We start from the raw sequence: 27459 nt of genomic DNA, 5'->3' as shown, positions 1-27459 counted from the left end.
CGCAAGAGTTGGGGGTGGCATAGGCTAGAAAATATTTTAGTTCCTTTTAATTATTTTACCTCAATGTATCTTTCACTCAAGATTAAAGGATCAATTTAATCCATATTTTAGACTTCATTTCAATTCATTCTAGGAACTTTTATTACCTTGTTTTAGAAACAATCACTATAAAAAAAATAATCCTTTTGGAAAGTGAGTGATATATTTTAATTCTTAAATCCTTTTAATTCTTAAATCCTTTTAGGTAAAACAAAAGAGACCATTGTTTTAATCTGTAATATAAATCAATGTTGCAAGTAATTTCATAGTTTGATTCATATTTTCATTATGCTCTAAGCCTAAAATCAATCTTGAAATCTGTCTCCTGCAGCTGGTTACACGCAATAAATAGATTATTAGTATTAAGCTTTACTGTTTTATACATTTACACTTTTCATTTTTACTTTAATTCAAAAATAAAGAAGAATATGAAGAAGACAACCACTCTACAGCATTCACATTTAGGTAGTTTAATAAATTAACTTAAACAATAGATGAGAATTGTAATTTTACGGATGGATTAAGTACTTTTATAAAGCAAAGTTAAACTTGTACCTCTTTAAAAAAAAAACCATTTAGGACAGTTACATTTCAATCACTGATATGTACTTTTAGAGTTGGTTTTACAGATTATTGATAACATGAGGTAAAGTATGATTGAGAAAAATCTATAACACTGTCACAGGAAAATAGAAATTATTTCATAGCTATTAACTCTTATAATAAAACATCTAGTAAGTTCTCAATTTTTTATATAATCATCTCAAACATTTCCCACAGAATTATAGGGGAGGCAGAAAAAAGTTAATTGAAATGAAGGAAGAGACTGAAGAACATAAATAACACTATGGATATTAGCGCTATTTTACTAAAAGTATTTTCTTTAAACACTTGTACTTCTCTGAGACGAGACATCCAATTAAAGGAGTATTCAATAATCTTATTATTTCAGTTCTCTCTTGGAAATAAATAATAACATTGTAAAGGTTCTGCTCAGAACGAGCTCACACTGAGCAGAAAGTTTTGAAATCACACGTGTTCAGGCATGATCAATGCAGACTTCACCCACCCATGACAGGTTTCCAGAGTGGCTCTTTCGAGCAACCGGCTAACTCGTCTTAGAGGTGCTCAGTAGTAATTTCTTATGAGATAAATATAAGTTTGAGAGACAGCTTTAAGAAGGGATTTTCTTTTTTTATAACTGAGGAAATGCTTTATTTAACCCTTCCTGATAGCAGGAGAAATAACTTTTAAGAAGAAAAGAAAAAGAGAGAAGAAGGACGAGCGAGAGCAGAAGGGAGAAGATGGAAGAAGGAGAAAGAGAACAAACAAGTCATTTATGTGTACTTTTATCTTCAAGTTATATTTACTAAGGTAATTTTTGCCAGGCAGTTGGTTTTTCTCTCTTATTTCCTAAGTATACTGCCTTTTCTCCTGATTGTACTTTTTAATAAATAGGGTAATTTTAGGAAGAAAAAACAGTTAAGATTTTTAAATGTTTTAAGAGCCCAGAATCCACAAATCTCTATGAGGTTTCAGAGTATAAATGATGCAAATTTCTCTGAAAGACAAATCAACTTGTTAAAAACTAACTACTAAAATTGAGCCATTCTAACTTGATTTACTTCATAAAATGGTAAATTATAGATGCATATTTTTTAAGATTAATGTTAACTGTGATCAAGATAAAACCCCAGGACGAGGGGAAGATGGCGTAAGAGTAAGTCGAAGAGATCACCTTCCTCCCCACAGATACACCAGAAATACATCTACACATGGAACAACTCCTACAGAACACCTACTGAACGCTGGCAGAAGACCTCAGACCTCCCAAAAGGCAAGAAACTCCCCACGTAGGGCAAAAGAAAAAAGAATAAACAGAGACAAAAGGATAGCGACGGGACCTGCACCAGTGAGAGGGAGCCGTGAAGGAGGAAAGGTTTCCACACACTAGGAGCCCCTTCACGGGCGGAGACTGTGGGGGGGTGGAGGGGGGAGCTTCGGAGCCGAGGAGGAGAGCACAGCAACAGGGGTGCGGAGGGCAAAGCGGAGAGATTCCCGCACAGAGGATCGGTGGCGACCATCACTCATCAGCCCTAGAGGCTTGTCTGCTCACCCGCCGGGGCGGGCGGGTCTGGGAGCTGAGGCTTGGGCTTCTGTCGGAGCGCAGGGAGAGGACTGGCGGCGTGAACACAGCCTGAAGGGGGATAGTGCGCCACAGCTAGCCGGGAGGGAGTCCGGGGAAAAGTCTGGACCTGACGAAGAGGCAAGAGACTTTTTCTTGCCTCTTTGTTTCCTGGTGCGCGAGGAGAGGGGATTAAGAGCACTGCTTAAAGGAGCTCCGGAGACAGGCGTGAGCCACGGCTAAAAGCGCGGACCCCAGAGACAGGGATGAGACGCTAAGGCTGCTGCTGCCGCCACCAAGAAGCCTGTGTGCGAGCACAGGTCACTATCCACACCCCGCTTCCGGGGAGCCTGTGCAGCCCGCCACTGCCAGGGTCCCGGGATCCAGGGACAACTTCCCCGGGAGAACGCACGGCACACCTCAGGCTGGTGCAACTTCACGCGGGCCTCTGCCGCCGCAGACCTGCCCCGCACTCCGTACCCCTCCCTCCCCCAGGCCTGAGTGAGCCAGAGTCCCCGAAGCAGCTGCTTCTTTAACCCCGTCCTGTCTGAGCAAAGAACAGAAGCCCTCCGGCGACCTACAAGCAGAGGCGGGGCCAAATTCAAAACTGAACCCTGGGAGCTGTGGGAACAAAGAAGAGAAAGGGAAATCTCTCCCAGCAGCCTCAGAAGCAGCAGATTAAATCTCCACAATCAACTTGATGTACCCTGCATCTGTGGAATACATGAATAGACAACGAACCATCCCAAATTGAAGAGCTGTGTGGATGAAAGGCTCTTGGTGCTGCAGCCAGGAGTCACTGCTGTGCCTCTGAGGTGGGAGAGCCAACTTCAGGACACTGGTCCACAAGAGACCTCCCAGCTCCACATAATATCAAATGGCGAAAATCTCCCAGAGATCTCCATCTCAACACCAGCACCCAGCTTCACTCAACGACCAGCAAGCTACAGTGCTGGACACTCTATGCCAAACAACTAGCAAGACAGGAACACAGCCCCACCCATTAGCAGAGAGGCTGCCTAAAATCATAATAAGGCCACAGACACCCCAAAACACACCACCAGACGTGGACCTGCCCACCAGAAAGACAAGATCCAGCCTCATCCACCAGAACACAGGCACTAGTCCCCTCCACCAGGAAGCCTACACTACCCACTGAACCAACCTTAGCCACTGGAGACAGACGCCAAAAACAATGGGAACTACGAACCTGCAGCCTGCAAAAAGGAGACCCCAAACACAGTAAGATAAGCAAAATGAGAAGACAGAAAAACACACAGCAGATGAAGGAGCAAGATAAAAACCCACCAGACCTAACAAATGAAGAGGAAATAGGCAGTCTACCTGGAAAAGAATTCAGAATAATGATAGTAAAGATGATCCAAAATCTTGGAAATAGAATAGACAAAATGCAAGAAACATTTAACAAGAACCTTGAAGAACTAAAGATGAAACAAACAATGAAGAACAACACAATAAATGAAATTAAAAATACTCTAGATGGGATCAATAGCAGAATAACTGAGGCAGAAGAACGGATAAGTGACCTGATAGATAAAATAGTGGAAATAACTCCTGCAGAGCAGAATAAAGAAAAAAGAATGAAAAGAACTGAGGACAGTCTCAGAGACCTCTGGGACAACATGAAAACACCAACAATCGAATTATAGGAGTTCCAGAAGAAGAAGAGAAAAAGAAAGGGACTGAGAAAATATTTGAAGAGATTATAGTTGAAAACTTCCCTAATATGGGAAAGGAAATAGTTAATCAAGTCCAGGAAGCACAGAGAGTCCCATACAGGATAAATCCAAGGAGAAATACGCCAAGACACATATTAATCAAACTGTCAAAAATTAAATACAAAGAAAACATATTAAAAGCAGCAAGGGAAAAACAACAAATAACACACAAGGGAATCCCCATAAGGTTAACAGCTGATCTTTCAGCAGAAAATCTGCAAGCCAGAAGGGACTGGCAGGACATATTTAAAGTGATGAAGGAGAAAAACCTGCAACCAACATTACCCTACCCAGCAAGGATCTCATTCAGATTTGATGGAGAAATTAAAACCTTTATAGACAAGCAAAAGCTGAGAGAGTTCAGCACCACCAAACGAGCTTTACAACAAATGCTAAAGGAACTTCTCTAGGCAGGAAACACAAGAGAAGGAAAAGACCTACTTTAACGAACCCAAAACAGTTAAGAAAATGGGAATAGGAACATACATATCGATAATTACCTTAAATGTAAATGGACTAAATGCTCCCACCAAAAGACACAGATTGGCTGAATGGATACAAAAACAAGAGCCATATATATGCTGTCTACAAGAGAACCACTTCAGACCTAGAGACACATACAAACTGAAAGTAAGGGGATGGAAAAAGATATTCCATGCAAATGGAAACCAAAAGAAAGCTGGAGTAGCAATTCTCATATCAGACAAAATAGACTTTAAAATGAAGACTATTAGAAGAGACAAAGAAGGACACTACATATGATCAAGGGATCGATCCAAGAAGAAGATATAACAATTATAAATATTTATGCACCCAACATAGGAGCACCTCAATACATAAGGCAAATACTAACAACCATAAAAGGGGAAATCGACAGTAACACATTCATAGTAGGGGACTTTAACACTCCACTTTCACCAATGGACAGATCATCCAAAATGAAAATAAATAAGGAAACACAAGCTTTAAATGATACATTAAACAAGATGGACTTAATTGATACTTATAGGACATTCCATCCAAAAACAACAGAATACACATTTTTCTCAAGTGCTCATGGAACATTCTCCAGGATAGATCATATCTTGGGTCACAAATCGAGCCTTGGTAAATTTAACAAAATTGAGGGCTTCCCTGGTGGCGCAGTGGTTGAGAGTCCGCCTGCCGATGCAGGGGACACGGGTTTGTGCCCCGGTGCAGGAAGATCCCACATGCCGCGGAGCGGCTGGGCCCATGAGACATGGCAGCTGAGCCTGCGCGTCTGGAGCCTGTGCTCCGCGATGGGAGAGGCCACAACAGTGAAAGGCCCGTGTACCGCAAAAAAAAAAAAAAGAAAAAAATTGAAATTGTATCAAGTATCTTTTCCGACCACAACGCTATGAGACTAGATATCAATCACAGGAAAAGATCTGTAAAAAATACAAACACATGGAGGCTAAACAATACACTACTTAATAATGAAGTGATCACTGAAGAAATCAAAGAGGAAATCAAAAAATACCTAGAAACAAATGACAATGGAGACACAACGACCCAAAACCTATGGGATGCAGCAAAAGCAGTTCTAAGAGGGAAGTTTATAGCAATACAATCCTACCTTAAGAAACAGGAAACATCTCAAATAAACAACCTAACCTAAAGCAATTAGAGAAAGAAGAACAAAAAAACTCCAAAGTTTGCAAAAGGAAAGAAATCATAAAAATCAGATCAGAAATAAAAAAGAAATGAAGGAAATGATAGCAAAGATCAATAAAACTAAAAGCTGGTTCTTTGAGAAGATAAAAATAATTGATAAACTATTAGCCAGACTCAATCAAGAAAATGAGGGAGAAGACTCAAATCAATAGAATTAGAAATGAAAAAGGAGAAGTAACAACTGACACTGCAGAGATACAAAAGATGAGAGATTACTAAAAGCAACTCTATGCCAATAAAATGGACAACATGGAAGAAATGGACAAATTCTTAGAAATGCACAACCTGCCAAGACTGAATCAGGAAGAAATAGAAAATATGACCAGACCAATCACAAGCACTGAAATTGAAACTGTGATTAAAAATCTTCCAAAACAAAAGCCCAGGACCAGATGGCTTCACAGGCGAATTCTATCAAACATTTAGAGAAGAGCTATCACCTATCCTTCTCAAACTCTTCCAAAATATAGCAGAGGGAGGAACACTCCCAAACTCATTCTATGAGGCCACCATCACGCTGATACCAAAACCAGACAAGGATGTCACAAAGAAGGAAAACTACAGGCCAGTATCACTGATGAACATAGTTGCAAAAATCCTCAACAAAATACTAGCAAACAGAATCCAACAGCATATTAAAAGGATCATACACCATGATCAAGTGGGATTTATCCCAGGAATGCAAGGATTCTTAAATATACACAAATCAATGTGATAAACCATATTAACAAATTAAAGGAGAAAAACCATATGATCATCTCAATAGATGCAGAAAAAGCTTTCAACAAAATTCAACACTCATTTATGTTAAAAACCCTGCAGAAAGTAGGCATAGAGGGAACTTAGCTTAACATAATAAGGCCATATATGACAAACCCACAGCCAACATAATCCTCAATGGTGAAAAACTGAAAGCATTTCCACTAAGATTAGGAACAAGACAAGGTTGCCCACTCTCACCACTCTTATTCAACATCGTTTTGGACGTTTTAGCCACAGCAATCAGAGAAAAAAAGGAAATAAAAGGAATCCAAATTGGAAAAGAAGAAGTAAAGCTGTCACTGTTTGCAGATGACATGATACTATACATAGAGAATCCTACAGATGCTACCAGAAAACTACTAGAGCTAATAAATGAATTTGGTAAAGTTGCAGGATACAAAATTAATGCACAGAAATCTCTGGCATTCCTTTACACTAATGATGAAAAACGTGAAAGTGAAATCAAGAAAACACTCCCATTTACCACTGCAACAAAAAGAATAAAATATCTAGGAATAAACCTACCTAAGGAGACAAAAGACCTGTATGCAGAAAATTATAAGACACTGATGAAAGAAATTAAAGATGATACAAATAGATGGAGAGATATACCATGTTCTTGGATTGGAAGAATCAACATTGTGAAAATGACTCTACTACCCAAAGCAATCTATAGATTCAATGCAATCCCTATCAAACTACCACTGGCATTTTTCACAGAACTAGAACAAAAAATTTCACAATTTGTATGGAAACACAAAAGACCCCGAATAGCCAAAGCAATCTTGAGAACGAAAAATGGAGCTGGAGGAATCAGGCTCCCTGACTTCAGACTATACTACAAAGCTACAGTAATCCAGACAGTATGGTACTGGCACAAAAACAGAAAGATCAATGGAACAGGATAGAAAGCCCAGAGATAAACCCACACACATATGGTCACCTTATCTTTGATAAAGGAGACAGGAATGTATAGTGGAGAAAGGACAGCCTCTTCAATAAGTGATGCAGGGAAAACTGGACAGGTACATTTAAAAGTATGAGATTAGATCACTCCCTAACACCATACACAAAAATAAGCTCAAAATGGATTAAAGACCTAAATGTAAGGCCAGAAACTATCAAACTCTTAGAGGAAAACACAGGCAGAACACTCTATGACATAAATCACAGCAAGATTCTTTTTGGCCCACCTCCCAGAGAAATGGAAATAAAAACAAAAATAAACAAATGGGACCTAATGAAACTTCAAAGCTTTTGCACAGCAAAAGAAACCGTAAACAAGACCAAAAGACAACCCACAGAATGGGAGAAAATATTTGCAAATGAAGCAACTGACAAAGGATTAATCTCCAAAATTTACAAGCAGCTCATGCAGCTCAATAACAAAAAGCAAATAACCCAATCCAAAAATGGGCAGAAGACCTAAATAGACATTTCTCCAAAGAAAATATACAGTCTGCCAACAAACACATGAAAGAATGCTCAACATCATTAATCATTAGAGAAATGCAAATCAAAACTACAATGAGATATCATCTCACACCAGTCAGAATGGCCATCATCAAAAAATCTAGAAACAATAAATGCTGGAGAGGGTGTGGAGAAAAGGGGACACTCTTGCACTGCTCGTGGGAATGTAAGTTGGTACAGCCACTATGGAGAACAGTATGGAGGTTCCTTAAAAAACTACAAATAGAACTACCATATGACTCAGCAATCCCACTACTGGGCATATACCCTGAGAAGACCATAATTCAAAAAGAGTCATGTACCAAAATGTTCATTGCAGCTCTATTTAAAATAGCCCGGAGATGGAAACAACCTAAGTGTCCATCATCGGATGGATGGATAAAGAAGATGTGGCACATATATACAATGGAATATTACTCAGCCATAAAAAGAAACGAAATTGAGCTATTTGTAATGAGGTGGATAGACCTAGAGTCTGTCATACAGAGTGAAGTAAGTCAGAGAGAAAGACAAATACCGTACGCTAACACATATATATGGAATTTAAGAAAAAAAAATGTCATGAGGAACCTAGGGGTAAGACAGGAATAAAGACACAGACCTACTAGAGAATGGACTTGAGGATATGGGGAGGGGGAAGGGTAAGCTGTGACAAAGCGCGAGAGAGGCATGGACATATATACACTACCAAACGTAAGGTAGATAGCTAGTGGGAAGCAGCCGCATAGCACAGGGAGATCAACTCGGTGCTTTGTGACCGCCTGGAGGGGTGGGATAGGGAGGGTGGGAGGGAGGGAGACACAAGAGGGAAGAGATATGGGAACATATATATATGTATAAGTGATTCACTTTGTTATAAAGCAGAAACTAACACACCATTGTAAAGCAATTATACTCTAATAGAGGTGTAAAGAATAAATAAAATAAAATAAAATAAAATGTGTTTTCCTCTGCATAGAGGAAAGAACAATGCAGTAAAGAACCTTCAAAAGATCATTCCAAATTCAGTTTCCCAAATTTGAGAGGAACAAGGCAAGCATATACTATTTACATCTAACCTTTTGCAAGTATTGAATACCTGGATTTGAACACTGGATTTTACTTAATAACAGAATAAAATTTCTATAATATATAAAAAAATTAAGGGTCAAATCATTACCATTAAAACTTCAAAAAGTAAATAAATAAACCAGCATACCAACAAACTAAACTGAACCACGATTTGACTACTTTGGATATAACCACAGTGAAGCAATTATTGCAAATTAACGCATACTTACATGATGGGTTGTTCGGAGTTTTTCTATCAATGAGCTCATTAAAATTTAAAAGAAATTCCGTGTTATTATCTGATATTTTAAGATCATTGCAGTAATCTCTGAAAAAAATAGTTTAGGATATTAGGTGTTAAAATCACAACTTTACAAAAATGTACACAGTAAGCATAGGTAGTGAAAACACTTAATTTTTAAACTTTTTACTAGCTGCATGACTTCGCAAGCTGTTGAATTCTGGTTATCTCCATTTCCTCATCCTTATAATGGAATAATACTTTAACATCAAGTGGTCAGAATTATATATTATATATTAAATATATTAACCATTTGAACTCTGGACAGAAGGTGCCCAATAAGTGTTGGCTTCTGTTACTCCTACTGTACTACTGTCATTTTATGCAGTAGGTTAGCAATTTACATATAGAAATTAAGACTGAAAAATTTAAAGATATATATTTATCAAATATCTACAATAAACCCATTGTGTTAACTTTTTTTGAGAAATTACTATTTTAAAAAATGGAGTAAAATGTAGTGGCATTGATTTAGTTATTTGCACATATCTGTAATTACTGACTTAAGAAAAGACACTAATGTCTCTGTATTCAGCTGACTGCAAGATTGTTTTGGCACATGAAAAAAGTAAGTGCTCACACAGACCATCAGTTGGAAAGGAGAATTATTTTAATAATCTTTTCAGATAATTGTGGGTGTTCTTTTCTCTTGAGTAACAATTTGTAACAATCAAGTAACAATCTTGACTATTTGCAATTTCTTGATTCATAATTTGTGATATGGAATCTGAAACAATATCAATGAACATTTTGTACTCTGTTATATTAAAATTCAATGCACCATCTTACATTTTGAATGAATCTTTTACCCATCATGATTTTTATCACATCATAAATTGGTTACTTGGAAGATATGAATAATGCAGATGTTCTAAACGGTAACATATTTTATTACACAATAATGAAAATTCACATTCATTAATAACATCACTGATCTCACCAGATAAGTCTATAACTATGGGGAAGCTGCCATGCTTACAGTAATGAATATGTAACTTTCCTAAAATTCTAATTTTTGTTTGAAGTTCAGGTTTTGTCATTGGGAACAAATACTTTCAGTTGTTTTCTTCGAAGTAAAAGGCTCACTTAACTAATTTTTGAGAAAATGTCTGCCAAATACCCAAGTCTGAATAACCACAGTTCCTCTGTCATTCATTCTTTCTAGTAAAATGATATCTCATGGAAAAAAAGCAAGAAGCTCCTATTTTAGCTCTCAATTCACACAATTTTTGGAGATAGGCAAGTTACTCTGGTATGCAGTAAAACTTCCTTTTTTTTTTTTTTACACAGAGTATTAAAAGACATATACTCATGGGTAAACCTCAGTAAAATTAATAATTCTTACTGCTTTAATCAAGGATATTTTAAAGTGACACTGGCTTTTTCCCCAATGTGGGTGCCTGGCAATGAAGATTACAGTGGCTACAAGTAGTCTTTAGTACCACTGTCTTGATTCCTGATAAGGTATCAGCTCACCATTGCTTTTGTACTGTCACTGCAAATGTCAATATGATGAAAAACACAAATGCCATTTAACATTGTTAGGAAAACAGCTTTGTCCTTGCAGATTCTCTGAAAGAGACTTTGGAACCCACAGCGTTCTATACTTTGAGAACTGCTGTCCTAAGTGTTTTGGAAATTAAGAATAAATGTAAGGGAACATAAATATTATAAGAAGATTGCAATTATAATAACTAGGTTAATACAACTAACAGACTGGATAATCAAATATTCAAGACAAAAATGCAATCAAAAAGTAAACATTTTCAGATGCAAAAAGTAAACATTATTTAAATACAAAGCTGCAGAGAGGAAAAGAATGTCAGAACTTCAAAAATGAGACTTCTCGGTTCATGGAAAATTTTCGTTTAAAGACAAGGTTTAAAAAGTTTTCATAATACCCATTAAATTACTGACAGAGCTAAAGTTGACTCCTTCCCACAATGCTATGCTTTTTTGGAAATAACACTAGCCTGGAAGTCAAAAGGCCAATACACTGAACTAGGATCGCACAGAATTAGAAGCTGATGGGAAGCTTTTAGAAGGATTAAATAGAATGTTTTAGAAGGACTAAATGAAATAATTATTAATAAAATCATTAATAAAACATGGAATTATAAAATTCCATGTTATTGTCTAGAAGGCATTTCTAAAATTTTCTTTTAATCATTTAATCCTAAAAATAACTTTATCAGAAGGTAATTTAATATTTTAATAGTGAGGAAACTGAGATTCAAAGATGTAAAAAGATTTACCCAAAGGCACCTAACTAGCAAGTGGTCAAGCCCTGAGGGGAAAAGGAAGCCAAGTCTTCAGATCCCTAATTAGTGTTTTAACAAAACCTACACTGTGCTTTGAACTTTCACTCTGTGAGCTTTTATAGTTACAAAGTTTCAGGCCAAAAGCAGCTTTGACCTCTACCAACAGAAGGCTGTCAGTGTTGTGAGCAGTTAGTTTAGACAACGTCATCATGTTATGTTTTGTTTCTGTTTTGATCCTTGCTGGCTCGGTTGTGCCCAACTTTGAAGGAATCTAAAGATATTATTGACCTTTTGATGTATCCTAATGGCAAAAGCAGTGAAAGTGCTGAACTACCATTAAGGAGAGTTGTTGAATTAGGACGTGAGCAGAAGTGAAAGAATTTAAACAACTGCGACGTGAGAAAACACAACGCTGAACGTTGTGTCAGGGGAATGAGTTCTCCAGTAGTAAGAATGAGCCGGGACAACAGAAAGTTACACACCAGGCAGAGCAGGGTGCCTGTGCACTATGTAGTAAGTAGCAAGAGCCTGACTGAAATATTTGGGATGTGAATGTACGTCTAGACAGACAGCATCAACATCGGTTGCCTGTTAGCCTAATGATTGTTCAGCATAGGCCTGGGAGTTGACAACTGGAGATAATCAGCATTTCTTAAGATCTCTCCCAAAGGAACCACCCCAGGAAAGTGCATGACAGGCAATAACTGTGGTTACAACTGCTGAGTTCCCTCAGGACGTGTGGGATAGACTTTGCTGATAAACTTTCTATGAGGCACTGTTTTTCTAAAAGAGATCAATCTTATGCATATTGATCATTACTTTTCTGAGGAATTTTTTTTTCCCCCTAAAAAAGATTAAAGTAGCAAGGTGGAGAAACCTCTGGATGGCTTTAAAGGAACAAATTCAATTTCGATTTGCTGAAAATACCTTCAGGGCCTCAAAGCTATATAATCTTTTTTGGTCACTTTGTGTTTCTGACCGAAATGGGATTTGTAACTTAAATGGCTGCAAACTAAAAGATCTTTGGTATTAGAAATTTGGCAAATTATTTATTTCTAGAAAGTCAGTTTGTTCTCATTCTATTCCACGAACTTACATAGGTCATACATCTCAAATTAGCATTGAATTACTGGTGATCACATACTTTTCTTTCTTATTCTAACTTATCTTTGAAGTGCTTTCTCATTTCTGATTATCCAAGAAAGATAGAAAAATTAATCCATGTTGTAGACTTTCATCCCTATGACTGTAATTCTCTTAAAGATAGGAAAAATGCTCCACACATCTGTATTCTCCATGCTTTCCTTTCCAGTTTTCAAAATTTAAGGAAATTGCAAAAACCGAGTACTACCTAGGATCAAAGAGTTTAATTATTTAAGAATTAACAAAAATGGTTCTACCTTTAAATTTCACGAGCTTTCTTCTTTAAATTATTTTAAAATAACTGCTTTTTAACATCCTTTATTATTATTATTATTATTGGCCACACCACATGCCTTGCGGGATCTTAGTTCCCCAATCAGGGATTGAACCCGGGCCCATGGCAGTGTGCCAAGTCCTAACCACTGGACCACCAGGAAATTCCCATAACATCTTTTATTAAATAACTATCCCTCCTGCTCTGACCTCTTAATATAACCATCAGTAATAATAAATAAGGGCTTCCCTGGTGGCGCAGTGGTTGAGAGTCCGCCTGCCGATGCAGGGAACGTGGGTTCATGCCCCGGTCCGGGAAGATCCCGCATGCCGCAGAGTGGCTGGGCCCGTGAGCCATGGCCGCTGAGCCATGGCCTGCATGTCCGGAGCCTGTGCTCCGCAACGGGAGAGGCCACAGCAGTGAGAGGTCCGCGTACCGCAAAAAAATAATAATAAATAATATTTATTTAAGATCATGTCATACCAAGAGGTATGCTAAATATTCTGCATGCAATATTATCTCACTTAAAGCTTATAAAAACTGTATGAGGTAGGTATTATTGTTAGCACCATTTTACAAGTAAAGGAACTAAGATGCAGAGAATCTGAGTAACACAGCTATGACCATGAAAATCTGGGAAACAGATCCTGAAAGTCTTTCTCTAGAGTTTGCTTCACTGTTTCCCATTAATAACAGTGACAAAAACATATGCTGGATATTCTATGCTACATAAATGTCTCCCTTTTCTCACCAATTTTTTCTTTATCCCAATTTTCTATCAGTTTACTTTCCACAAATCTTTGAATACACATCCAATGCTCATGTTTCCAGGAAATGTTCCCTACAAAACTATTTTACTCAGCTGTACTGGACATTCTTTTGAGATTCCCTAAGTATTTGCATATTCAGTGTAGATATTTATACCTTAGAGTAGCAAGGAAACAGATTCAAATCCCGTATTATTTAACATCTCTAAAACTGTTTCCAGATCTGTGAAATAGGATAATATATAACACTAATTTATTATAGAGCTCTTTTGAGGGGTAAATATAATCAAATCGTACATGTAAATCATACATGTAAAAGGCTTAACACATGTTAACTGGGGTGAACGCTCATTGTTTCTCCCACAAGCTACGACATTTCTTCCCTCCTCTGCTATTTGCTCCTTCCCTGAACACACAGGTGAATTCTAGTCTTCCAGCCAGTCATATTGATATTGAACGTGACAGGCCACAGAAATGATCCATATGCTAATCCTTGCTGAACTATAACAAAATCTACTGTCTATGAATTGGGAATCGAGATTGAGAGAGATATTTATCTTCTCTGGGAATTCCTGGACGTTTACCATGCTCGGAGGGAGAGTCTCATCAACACAGTATCTCAACCTCTTCTCACCCCTGTGCTACATTAATATTCCGCTTTCCAGCTAAAACTAGTTTTAGCAGTGGCCCAAAGTTACTTGTATCAAAAAATTGCTAGTAAGACTGTAGATATTATAATTGATAATATGATTTTTAAAATACTTTTCATACATTTATAGATTCTCCAGTCGTCAACTATTTATGAGGCCCCCACTGTGTGCCAATCAGTAGATTTGATATTGAGTATTGAATGGTAAGTCAAACAGATGCCATCATGTCTGTGTTGGGGAAAATAAAATGAAATGTGGCCAGTACTCTAGTACGGGAAATACAGGATTCTATGAAGCAGTCAGCAAGGATGTCTAATCCAGTGATGATGGGAAAGAAATTCCCAGATCAAGGAGCTTTGAAGCTGGAGTTTGGGAAGGACTGGAGGTGTGTGTGTTCAATCCAAAATAGAAAAGAAAATGAGTGGATGAAAAGCAGTAAGGAGGAAAAAACAATGCATTTTAGGAAATAAGAAAAGTTTAGTGTGGCTAGACTTTAAAGCAGAGGTTGACAGACTGTTTCTTAAAGGGCAAGAGAGTAAATGATTCAGGCTCTATGGGCTAAAAGGTCTAGGCCACAACCCCTCGGCTCTGCCTTTGTAGTGAAAGCAGCCACAGGCAATACATCAACAAATGCCTGCGGCTGTGTTCTAATAAAACTTTACGTATAAAGTTTTATACGTAAAACTGCAGGCTGTAGCTTGTCAGCCCCTGATTTAGAGTATAGGGGACCACACTGGTAAACTGGGACCTAGTGACAGAAGATTTGAAAGCTTTCCTATACAGTATCGATTATCATGGGGATAGTACGAAGCCACTGGTTAGTATTTAACAGATGAGAAGCATAATGTTATTGAAAGTTTAGAGACTCCCTCTGCTTACAGAAAGGAGACAGAAATTGGAAGTAAGGGAGAAATACTGGAGGCAGGGAGATCAATTAAGAGGCAGCCTTAGTAGTTTAAGTGAGGAAGGCACTAGCCTGAACTAGAACAAAGGCAGCAGAGTTTGACAGACATACTTGATACTCATAAGATAAATTCTATGTGGCAAGACTTGTTGATCGACCAGAAGTTCCGTATAAAGGAAAGGGAGCAAAGACATCTATCAGGTTTCAAGACCGGGTATTTGGGGAGAACAGTATTTTTGTCACTGAGGCAACACAGAAAGAAGAGTTTTCCAAAGAGGACAAATGTTCAGGAGATCATGAATTTGGAGCACCTTGAAGAGAGATTCCTATTAGGCTCCATAAACATGAAGTCTCATATTAAAATATGTAGGGTAGACATAAAGTCTGGAAATATATTGTTTGATCTTATATTATAATGTAAGGTCAATAAACCACATAGTACGCCTATTTTGTTTCTAGATGTTACCAACATCCTGTAGATTTGGGAGCCATCACCCCAAACTGTAGACACAGAATAGTGGGCGTCTGTGGTATGTCTGTAGACTCAAAATAGGAAGATAAGAGAGCCCAGGCCAGCAGCTTCATATGAGTGATGTGCACAAGAAGGGAAGTTCATGAAAGAGACTGAATATGCAGCCAGGGAGGGAGGAAGAAAACCAGAAAAGTATGTCATTAAGCAAGAGGAGGCAGAATGTCAAAGCGTGGGATCAGCAGTGTCCAAGCCTGAAGGCAGTTCAAGCAGGAACACTGCTTGAGGGCAGAGTCACTCACAGAGCCAGAAATATGCTTAGTTAACAGAGATTTCTCAAAAAGTTATATATATTCCCTACTTTCAATAAGAACCAAAAATTCAGATAGTCTTATGCAGAAATAGAAAGAATAACTGATACCAGTTTTTAGGAGCCTTCTTAGAGCAATTTCTTTAAGAAGGAAAAATTGTGAGAATTGGATACTACAAGCTTCTGAATCTATTTTATTCAGTAGCCTAGGGTAATAGGAATTCTGTTGATTTGTCTTATTACATGTGTCTGATGGAGAGTGGGAGTCAAAAACTAAGGAAAGAAATAGAACTAAAGAATAATCTTGGATCCTTGAATGGAGTTTCAAATAATTATAAGAAAATAGACGTAGAGATGAAGATGTACATTAGAGCTACGAAAGGGGGATTATAAGCGAGAGAAGTAAAATTGGTTAGGAGGAAAGAATGCTAATCTTAAAAATTATGTGAGAAAATCTCACTGTATTAAAATATATTTCCCAAAAACTTGTGTTAAAAAAATCAATGATGTTGTCATTCTATGAGGCATACACATTCTTGTGTATATATACACATATATATATATATCTGTACATATCTATGCATATCTATCTCAGTGTGTGTGTGTGTGTGTGTGTGTGTGTGTGTGTGTGTGTGTGTGTGTGTGTGTGTAGAGACAGAAAGTGACAGTTTGTATGTGTATACATAGTCACAAATGCAAATTCACAACTCTTCGTTTTTCTTGGATATACTGTTGGTTCCAACAAAAGCAAAACCTCCATCTGTCCTATTCACCGCTGTATCCCCAAGTCAGCATATTCTTTAGCACACAGCAGCTAAGTACCTGAATGAGTAAATGAATGAAAGAACAGCATTCTCTTTCAGTTTTAAAGTTATTGTTTCCTTTGGTTCCATAATTTGGCATGGCATAAGCCACAGCAGTCTTGACCCCAGCTCAGACCTGTTCTTGAAGCCCTACATATCCACAATGAGCTATAAAAAAAGAAAACAAAACCTACCTTGGTGCTATGAATGTATAGCCAGATTCTTCAAAATTATCCGGCTTCAATGTTTCTGAATCTGCAAAGATAATGTTACAGGGTTAGACAAACCGGAATATGCATCCTGAGATTTGATGTCAATAGGAAGGCATTAGAAAAATAACCTTACACGGAAAAATAAAAACAGACTATTTCCATCCTAAACTGAAACACATGAATGAATATAAAGATCCCCAATACTTTACAGTAATAAAATCAATTTTAATTTCATAACATGGATTACAACAGTTATATCAAAGACAATGTTAGGTCTATAATTTTCCCATTTACTAACTAACCCTACTATAACCAAGATATCCTTTAAAAAGTGACTTTTGTCAATGTTATACCAGAGGTATTTATTTAAAATGTCAAATATTTTACCAATATCATGATAAAGAAAATGATTTTAATAAACCCATTAATGCCTTTAGTGAATTAATAGCATTCTTCATATTAGTATGAGTTAGAAACTACAAGGATAAAAACACACAAGTATTTAAGAAAAAAAACAGAAAGTGAAATAGGTTACGTATATAAACACAGGCATATTCTTTCCCCCTTTTTTGCCGCTAAGGTCTGAGTGATCATGGAGGAAAATCTAGCAAATGAGAAGCACAGAGGATAGTATCCAATAGGAATGGAAATATCAGTGGAAATGTCAAGTGTACTAAACAAAAAGAAATTGAGCAACAAGAAAATACTTGCCCTTCATTCTGCCCTTTTTTGCTGTGAAAATCCATCAGAAAGAGAAAGCAGGGAAACAAAAAAAAAAGAGGGTAAAAGCAAAGGGGGGTCACAAACAATATTTTATTCAATGACTTTCTTGAATAAAAATATTGTGCATAGATCAAAGGTTTATTTATGTACAGCTGTAGTCTGCAAGAAAAGACACATATTTTTGAAGACTGGAAAATATGTCCTGTCAATTACTACTAGAGCACCCTCTCTGTACTGTGGTTATTTCAAGGGTCTGTTTTGCAAAGTGGCTAACGCAAGTGCAATACCAATGATGCTAGCCTATAAACAGAAGCATTTACCAATCATCAAAGACCCACTAGGCACCCCCTCATTTATCAAGTGAAGAACTAGCTCATGCAAAGTTGGTGGCTGTTAAAAGACCATCATATCTATCTATCAAGTGAAAGCGGAAATATAAAGGTCTAAATTACCACAATGTGCAATGAGAATCAGGACTGCAGAGACCAAAAAAGAACTGACAGAGAAAGGAAAGAAACTGTAGTTCATGTACAGTCAGAGGTAAAAGGTATATACATATATATATGCATATATATTTTTTACTTTATTGTAACAGACAAAATTTCGGTGGTTAGAAATAATTGAGTGATATGCAAAGGATATGATGGTCATTTTACTTTACTGAAGCTAGTCACCCAAAACAAAGATTAATCATGACTTGAAATATGCACTAGTGTTAATAATTACTCCACATTCCAAATGACGCTTAAAAAAAACCCAAACTGATCCATTTGAGTTACTGAAAACATTAATTTGGATAATTAGAAGAAAGTTAATTGCCAAACCAAAGCCAAAGACCAGTAAAATTTAATTTATTCCAACAAAGTCGACGATGTGGAGCATAATATCATTCTTGCCAAATGCAAAAAAAAAAAAGAAAAGAAAAACTTTACTACTACCAGCAGAGTGCCATGAGTAGAGACTGTGTGAAACACTTTGTGCCAGCTAGCAGACCCTTAAAACAATAGCAACAGAGGACACAGCACTGCAATGATTCTATGAGCACAAAGCAAGGCAGGGGAGGGTGGTAGGGACTGCCAGTGAGACTGGAGTACCTGCTCATATTCTATCCATGTAGAATACTTCTTGTTCCTTGCATGTTTGGAATGGGTTAGAATCATTGCTGTTGATTTGGTAATAACACCCACTAAAATGTATAAGCCTTGGGTATTCCAAAGTCTGGACGTATTTAAACCTCTGGCACTAGGAGATAATAAACAGACCCTGAAGTCGCTTTCACAGTACTTACATCTGGCCTGAGTTATTGTCTCTTCTATTTTGGCTTTTATATAGTAAAAACTGTAGGTTGGTAATACCAAGGCCAAACTGCAATAGAAACAAGAGAAGCATAAACACAAACAAACAAAAATGAAACATAACTTAAAGAAAAAAGACACATCAAGTTCATGGAAAATCCAAAGATCTTCCTCATGGGAAGGAAAAGACATATTACTTTGACAGGAAAATGCTTTCACCAAATAGGGTACTTAATTTGGTCTTGCCATCCAGTTCTCTACATTGTAGAGAATCAGAAGAGTCACATGGAAAGTAAGCTACAAAATGTGCCCATAAATCAGCTGAAGAAGAAATGTCATGGATACTGTATTTTCAGAAAACTATGTTAAAATACTTTGTGGACAAAAATAGAAGAATACTAGGGCTATGTTTAAGCAAAGTAATTATATCATGCCAATTGGCTATCCCCTCCCTAACGAATTATACATAATGTTACAGTGCTTGCTAGCAAATGTACACTACTAAAAATTACAAATGAAAGAAGTATTATTATCATTACTAATTACACAATGCATAGTCTCTTTTGAGGGGTTAAATACCTAATATTGTACAACTCTTTTCTAGGCCATTTCCCCCATGTCTTGTGGAAGGGAAATTCAGGTTCCTTTATAGCACTTGCTCATCCCATTGGTTCTTACCCAACAGTGTAACTGTATTTATTTCAAGTTCATTAACTGTGGATATCCCATATCATTTGGCAGATTGCTGTTAGGCACAGTAGGAAAAACATCTTGACTTTAATAGTTTACAAGACCCATGGGCTACTCTCGTCCCATGGTATACATACACACTGGAGGAAAGCTCCAGTGCAAATCTTAAGCCAAATTCTGAACATTTTAGACGCAAGGACTGTCAAACAAGCCTGTCATCCAACCCTGTCTTAATATGACTGTACAAACTGAAAAGACGACAGGCAGGTAACCGCACTCATTTTGAAGCTGACAATGAATAAAACACACAAAATATTGGAATTGTTAAAAGGTATCAGAATATGATGCACTTTCCCGTAACAACTGCATATGTGTAATTCTTCTACTCTCACGATGGCGGATACACATGTGCAGAACATAACTAATTATTCCACATCCATACTCACAGTTGCAAATGGTCTCTGCTATCCTTTGAATACAGAAGGAAACTAACAAACTAATGCCAAAAATGAGGTTATCTCTAAGATTTCCAATGCAACCATTATTAAAAAACGACGCTTAATTAATGTGAGCAATTGAATTATTCAGCATTCATTTTTACAATCTAAACCCAAATTTAGCAATGCACAGAAAAATGTGTGCATTTCTAGGCTTCTGAGTATTTCTAGGCATTTGCAGAAGATCTTCTTTTAAATCACTCAAGCCTCATGTTTCCCAGGCTTTGAGGATGGATGTCCAAAGTGTAATGCTGTTATACATTTTTTATGAGCAATACAGAACAGGACAAAATATAAAATTCCAGGTTTTTCTTCTTATGAATATATGCTAAAAATTCACTCTATGACGAGGAAAAATGCAAGGGCTTATTTGCTACAATTTAATTATGCAGTCAAGATAGCAAAATAAGTGGATGCTTGTTACCTCCAATTCCCAAATCTTTCTCCATCATTAAGTAATTCATAAACTTTCCTTACGGGAAAAGGTCAGAGAAATAAAATGTTATGTAGATTTAATGAAAATCTCCACATTCATTTTAAAGGTAACCTCCTTTAAGGGGAGGCAGAGATTAAAATTAAAATAAGCAGTGCAATTAGTCTGAAAGCAAGATGACCTTTCATGATTCACTTGCCATTTATAAAATGTAGAGCAGAATTAGTGAGCATTTGAAGACTGTCTCCCACAAATGCCTCTCAAGGGAAATTAGGACATTTTTATTGCCCTATCAGCATTTATTGCTAAGAGAAACTTCAAATTAAGACCGATAACATTACATCATGTGGCTGCTACAGTGTCACACTGTAAGCTTGGGTTACATCTCATGTACCATAAAAAATAGTGTGGAAACCCATGAGGAACACAATAGACGTTTTAAAACTGACATATCGAATATACATTTTATTGGCCTGCAAGTCTCAGGTCGCTATTAATAGCTATACTTTATTTTATAGAAAAATATGGTTACACATAATTTAATGATTTTTTTCTTCAGGCAACAGTTATTTCTTCAACCTATAGCAGATAAGCTCTTCAATCAACATTCTGAGTCAAGGATGCTGCCATATGCAGTGTTTGCTGTCTCTCTCCTTATAAAACCAACAAATCAAGTCTGCTTTATTTTCTCCCAGGGATAAAAGTCTAATAAAGCCAGTGGCCACCAGATGGATGGTACAGCCCATGCAATATTTTTGTGACTCCCATAAACATGGTTAACTTAGTTAAATGGAATATAACACACTTTTCAACTCATTTATATCACCATAAAAATCAAACTCTTCATTAAAAAAAAGAGAACATTCTGTTAAAATAACTACTATATTTCAAAATATGTTATATCAAGTTATATCAAGGCTTAAGGAGACAGAAATCACTAAGTGAAATTTGATACCTAATTCATTAAATAAAAACACTGCCATTTTTTCCCTTCTATTTAGATGTAATATGTTGTTCTAGCTTCTTATTTGTGGATTTATTTGTACGGAGATTCAGGGGAGTACTTACAATGGAAACAGATTTAATCTGGCTCTGAGTTGTAGATTTGTGAAGAGAATGTGTGAAGAAAACATGCAAAGGTGTGAAGTTAGGGCTTGTTCAGAGAACAGTGGTTTGTATGGGTAGTGCAGTGCAGTGGGCGAAACGACAGGGCAGACAGGTTAGGCTAGAAATGTGTGATGTGAATTTCAGACTTGGAATCCAAACTCGGATAAAAATGGAAAGAGACTAAAGTTTTGTGAACAAGGAGAGACGTACTCAGAACTGGAGAAAAGAACATCAATCTGGCCACCTGTATTACAACTTGGTGTGTGAGGGAAAGGGGATGAATGCAGGAGACATTTGTGAGACTATTAAAAACATATTTAAGTAAGGTACAGTAAGAATTTAAAATTCCCCCAGAGTATAATTATGACTGCAGTAGGACCAACCATCAGACTGACTCACTGTCAGGGTCAAAAAGAAATGGTTTTTCTAACTTAGAATTTGTTTGTCTAAGAAACAAAGGCAGAGAGCACTTTCCCACATGTGCATCCAACATTTCCTTTTATCATGAAATCATCGCTAACGAGACAGGGCTCCCAGATTTCCTGTTGGCTGTCACACCTTCTGACAAGTTTATCCAAAAAAATGAAAGGTGGTAATAACCATGGAAACGGAAAGAAAAATAATTACTTATGTATGTACATAAAGATTGTATATGCGTAAAGAGATGCCTAATAGAAATGAGAGAGAGAAATCAAGAGACGCAAGTAAAATAAACATTCATTCTGGTGTTATTCAGTAGGTTCAAAATTACGTCAAAAACTGGAAAACTGGAGAAAGACTGGCAGGTAGTGTCTCATGACATTGGTAACCGTGTGCCCCTCTTCTAGACCTAGTCTGCATGCCATGCTAGCAACCCACTACTAGGGGCATCTCCAGCACTCTAGGCTCCCCTGAAAAGTTATGTGTATGTTCTGGGGCAGAGGGGGGAGGAGTGTTGTTTCATTTTATTAGGAAAAGAACAGTTGAGTCCACCACAGCCTATTAAGTAGGCTACGTATTAACTGTATATTAATATGTAGTTAAAGAGGCCCTCATATTTGAGTATTGCAATGGAAGTTTGGAAACTATTATTTGGATTTGACAGAATGAGACAAATTGAAAATCTAAATATTTAACTGTGTAAATATTTACAGAATGTCTACTGTGTGCCACTGACTTATGAGCTGAGGATTCAAAAATAAATGAAGCAGGCAACAAGCTTACAATCTCAGAGTCTAACAATCTCAGAACTTTGCCCTCTTAGAACTTATAGTGAAGGAAGACAAACAACAAACAGTAGAAATAAATTTCTTTATATATGCTTCATATATATGTGTGTGCATGTGCATATACACATATATAATATCAAATGATAATGAGGCACTTTACATTTTAGGTAGGATTATTGGGGAAGGCCTTATTGAGGCGACAATAAAGTAAGTGAAGGTGTGAAGATGGAGTAAGCATGTGAATACCTGGGGAAAATTCATCCTAGGCAGAAATAACTTCGGGTGCAAACGTCCTGAGGCAGAATGGTCCCGGGTTTATGAGGACTAGCAGGGAGGATAGTGTAGCTCTGACATGAAGGTGGTTCAGTGGAGAACGTGAGAAGGTAACTTCAGATAACTGATGATAAATTAGGTCAGATGCTGTAAGTCCTCTAATGGTCATGACAAACTTCGGATTTTATAGAGATTAAGATAGCAAATTATTGGAGGATTTTGACTAGAGAAATGAAACAATATAACTCAACTATTAATAATATCACTCTTGTTATTGTGTTGTGAATAGAAATAGAGATAGGAGATGGAGATATAGATGCAAGTCGTTATGTGGTAGAAGGTCTCTTCTGATTGCTTCCTATTTCACTGAGAAAAACAGAAGTAAAGACATCACCTGAGAGAAAAATGGATGGGAAAGAGACGGGTTTGAGGAGTGAAGAGAGGCTATCAAAAGTCATCTAGAAGCATCCTAAATTTACTGGACTATTGAGATCAGCAGGCACTACTGAATACACTTAAGGTTAAAGGTCCTGAATTTTGGATGTCACCAGTCAAGGAATATTTTATTTCTCCCATTTGTAGCTGTGTGGGTGCAGTGTGGTGTTGGTAATAATTTAACCAGGATTGGGATTGGTCAAACTACTGTTTGCCAAACCTAAGTATGATGCAGGGAGTTGATGGTATGTGTAAGAGAGTGAACGTAGTAAGACCCAAAGAATTTATGTTGAATAAAGAGGGGTACAAGGACGTGAGGAAGGCAAGGACAGTGAAAGGTCGAAGGGGTTGATGGATTTCAGGTCTCAATTGAGTCAAAGGATTGTTGCAGTTGGACTATTAAAAGGAGGGGTTGGAAAGCTAAAATGTATTATTCTGAGAGTTGGATAAAAAAAATCTCAAACTAAGATTATGTAGGACTTGCAGTCTTAATGTTAGAGTTGTAAAACATGACCTTGTAGTAGGTAGCTAAAATAGGGGAATGACAAGATCATCAGAGGGGAGGAGATTAAAAAAAAAAAAAAAAGAGAGTCCAGGCACCAGAAAAATCATCTACGTCACTGGTATTTAAAGTGTATCAAGGGACCTGGCCCACTTGCAAACTATCTATTACCAGCTCATGATTAATTAAGCATAGAAACTGAGAGTAAGCATTTAGAAATTTTTATAGCAATCTGACACATGAATTTCATGTCTATGAAATGTAATGAACATTTTTTTTCCACTTGAGTTTTCATCTCTTTTAAAGTTTATTTTAGTAAACAATTTTCGTTTTATTTTATATAAGCGTGGGTATGTCTCAAATATTTTGAGAAACACTGATCCATGTGAATGGAGGAGAGGGTGGCAACCACACAGAAACTGATATCTTACAGGAACCAGAGGGAGATGACTGTTCAAAGGGAAGAATGGTGCGCGGTGTGGTCTGGTGACATGAGATCCAAAGATGGAAGGTGTTAGGGAGAGGAGGAACAGAGAATAAGTAACAAGAAGGACATTTTCGTAACAGCCTCAGTATTATGAGGCTGTAGGAAGCAGGACCACAGGGAAAGCGGTGACCTTAGAGCAAACAAAACAAAAAATGCTCAGCAAGGGCTTCCCTGATGGCGCAGTGGTTGAGAGTCCGCCTGCCGATGCAGGGGACGCGGGTTCGTGCCCCAGTCCGGGAAGATCCCACGTGCCACGGAGCGGCTGGGCCCGTGAGCCATGGCTGCTGAGCCTGCGTGTCCGGAGCCTGTGCTCCGCAGCGGGAGAGGCCACAGGAGTGAGAGGCCCGCATACCGCAAAAAAAAAAAAAAAATGCTCAGCAAGTGCTGAAGAATGGAGAATTTCCAAGAAATTTTAGGGTATTAGTCTGTCCAATTTTCCAAGGTCCAGTCAATTGAAGGGATCAGGATATTACAGAATTTCTACTCATGGGATTAAATTACATCAATTGAGCATTTTATATCAGATTATACTATGATGTAATAAGTTTCATTTTTAAGTTAATTTGCAACCTAAATGTAAGTAATGTAAACTAAATGACAATTTAAATGAGGAGGTCAGTGGAGGTGATGACCACAAAGTAATAAATGTCAACATTTATTATTACTAACATAAATATATAAAACACCAAATATGTGTATATCATACAAGTTTTCATTTCTAAATTTTATATTTCTAGCTTTTTCCCATCTTTCTCATTTTGAAAATCAGAATGTATAACTTTAATGCATTTTAATGTTGGAAAGGATAACATTTCTATTTTAATTATATTGAAAATAACTCATGAGTATGTAAAGACAACATTCATCCACTGGAAAAATGGCTACTTAAAAATAGGTGAGGGCTTCCCTGGTGGCGCAGTGGTTGAGAGTCCGCCTGCCGATGCAGGAGACATGGGTTCGTGCCCCGGTCCGGGAAGATCCCACATGCCGCGGAGTGGCTGGGCCTGTGAGCGGCCTCTGAGCCTGCGCGTCCGGAGCCTGTGCTCCGCAACGGGAGAGGCCACAACAGTGAGAGGCCCGCGTACCGCAAAAATAAATAAATAAATAAAAATAGGTGAAAGGCACTGAACATTCTTTTATACAGCACACATAGAAATAAATAAGGTTAATTACCTGTAATCTGTGCCATTGACAGGGGTCCATGTATACGTCCTGTTTCCTTTGTCTATATACCTCTAAAAAAAAAAGAGTTGGACATGGTTATCATCACTTTTCATTTGAAGTGAATTTATATGAAGAGCAGAATGCTAGGCTCTATTTATAAATTCAGTCATCATTCAATACCTTCTTCACAAATATCTGATCTATACTATTCTACAATTATTTATTCTGTTATGAGGTGTGTGTGTGTGTGTGTAAAGCAACATTTTAGGGAAAAAAATACCCACATAATAAATTTTAAGGACGTTTAAGTGCAAAATCTTAGTAATTTATGCCAAATTATTAACCTCAAAACTTTAAAAACATTTCCTGAAAAATACATTTTATTATTGAAACAGGACTGAAATATCAGATAATGCTCAGATATTTCCATAGTAGGGTATGTTGAAGAGAAATTGATAATATCAGGAAATTAACGCACTGTGTCTAGACCCAAATGTATGGTTAGCACATTACTGTTCTTATTAAGCCATTATTATAGTACTTATCTATTATAAGAGACTAATTACTTAGTATCACTGAAGGTTAGAAAGACAACTATATCCACTAGGGTAAGGAAGTAAGAGCTAAATAACTTCATGGATATTGAATCTTTCTTATGGAGCTACTGAACAGTAGTAAAGAAATGATCATTACTTCTTCCATTAGGTATGGTGATGACACATATGTATCTTTTAGTATTTTTAGTTATCACCAGCTTCATCATCCTCATCAGAACAATAATATTCACTGAATATAACTTGGTGTTAGGCAATATCTAGGCATTTTACAGTCATTGTATCATTTAATCAACTCCCTGGAGTAAATGAAATACTATTCTTTTCCACAATTTACTGATGAAGAAATGAGGACTTTAGTCGGCAGGATGAAGGAGAATGTACGATGTCAAGTTCATTTTATAACAACTACACAGTGTTGCTTCTATACATCAAATATCCCCATGGCTTTACTGAGGTGTGTGGAGGATGAGGGGAGGGAGGGCAGGAAGTGCTCAGGAAGTTTTTGGACTCCTAAAATTCATAAAAAAATTAAAAGAAATAATGTTTACATATTTATTAATACTCATAAAAAACCATGGCAAACTAGTATTGTTCAGCAAGTTATAAAAAACAGAATATCAAAAACTGTGTTGGATTAGAGAAATAAGCATACAAAACACTACTTTCTTCGATATTATTAATAGGAAAAGTCTATGGGTGGATATTGGTCAAAAAGAAGAATTTACAGTAAATTGAAGGAGAGAAACATCAAAGTGACTGAATAAAGACAAAATTGATTTGTAAGTTGAAAAAAGAACGTGCAGGTCCCAGAGTTCTTGCTGGCAGAACAAGACTGAGAAGCTGGCAGAACTGCTGAATGGTTTACATCTTTCCTCTGAAAAGTGAAGTGGTAAACAGCACGCGTAAAGTCTAAGTAAACAGAGTTGACGTTTCAACAAAGACTGAAACTGGTATATACCTCCCCTTGGGTTCTGGTAATAGGGACTCCTGATGATATTAAAATTAGAAAAGGCACGTGTTAATGAAGTACAGTATTTAGATACTAGCTCCATCTTAGGGAAAGCTCTGCTGAGAAATTCAGGAGAAATGTTACACTTAAAAGGGATGAGCT

General features: G+C 37.2%; 1 protein-coding gene across 4 annotated transcripts in view; it reads right to left on the bottom strand.

Annotated features, from left to right (window-relative positions):
• CACNA2D1 (calcium voltage-gated channel auxiliary subunit alpha2delta 1) overlaps window positions 1-27459 on the bottom strand; it is a 514372-nt gene that overhangs the window by 34690 nt on the left and 452223 nt on the right. For 3 of the 4 annotated variants that reach the window (XM_049714933.1, XM_033439986.2, XM_033439996.2), the window contains 4 exons: window positions 25801-25862; window positions 18989-19065; window positions 16960-17020; window positions 9114-9211 (listed from right to left, as the gene is read on the bottom strand). In XM_049714933.1, the coding sequence (XP_049570890.1) occupies window positions 9114-9211; window positions 16960-17020; window positions 18989-19065; window positions 25801-25862 (298 nt within the window). Of the gene's footprint in view, window positions 1-9113; window positions 9212-16959; window positions 17021-17635; window positions 17710-18988; window positions 19066-25800; window positions 25863-27459 lie in introns of those variants that run through there. The other variant, XM_049714934.1, reaches the window with a different exon arrangement.

Source organism: Orcinus orca, chromosome 9, assembly GCF_937001465.1.
Source record: "Orcinus orca chromosome 9, mOrcOrc1.1, whole genome shotgun sequence".
NCBI classification, from domain to species: Eukaryota; Metazoa; Chordata; class Mammalia; order Artiodactyla; family Delphinidae; genus Orcinus; species Orcinus orca.
This window is presented reverse-complemented; position numbering and strand designations above follow the sequence as displayed.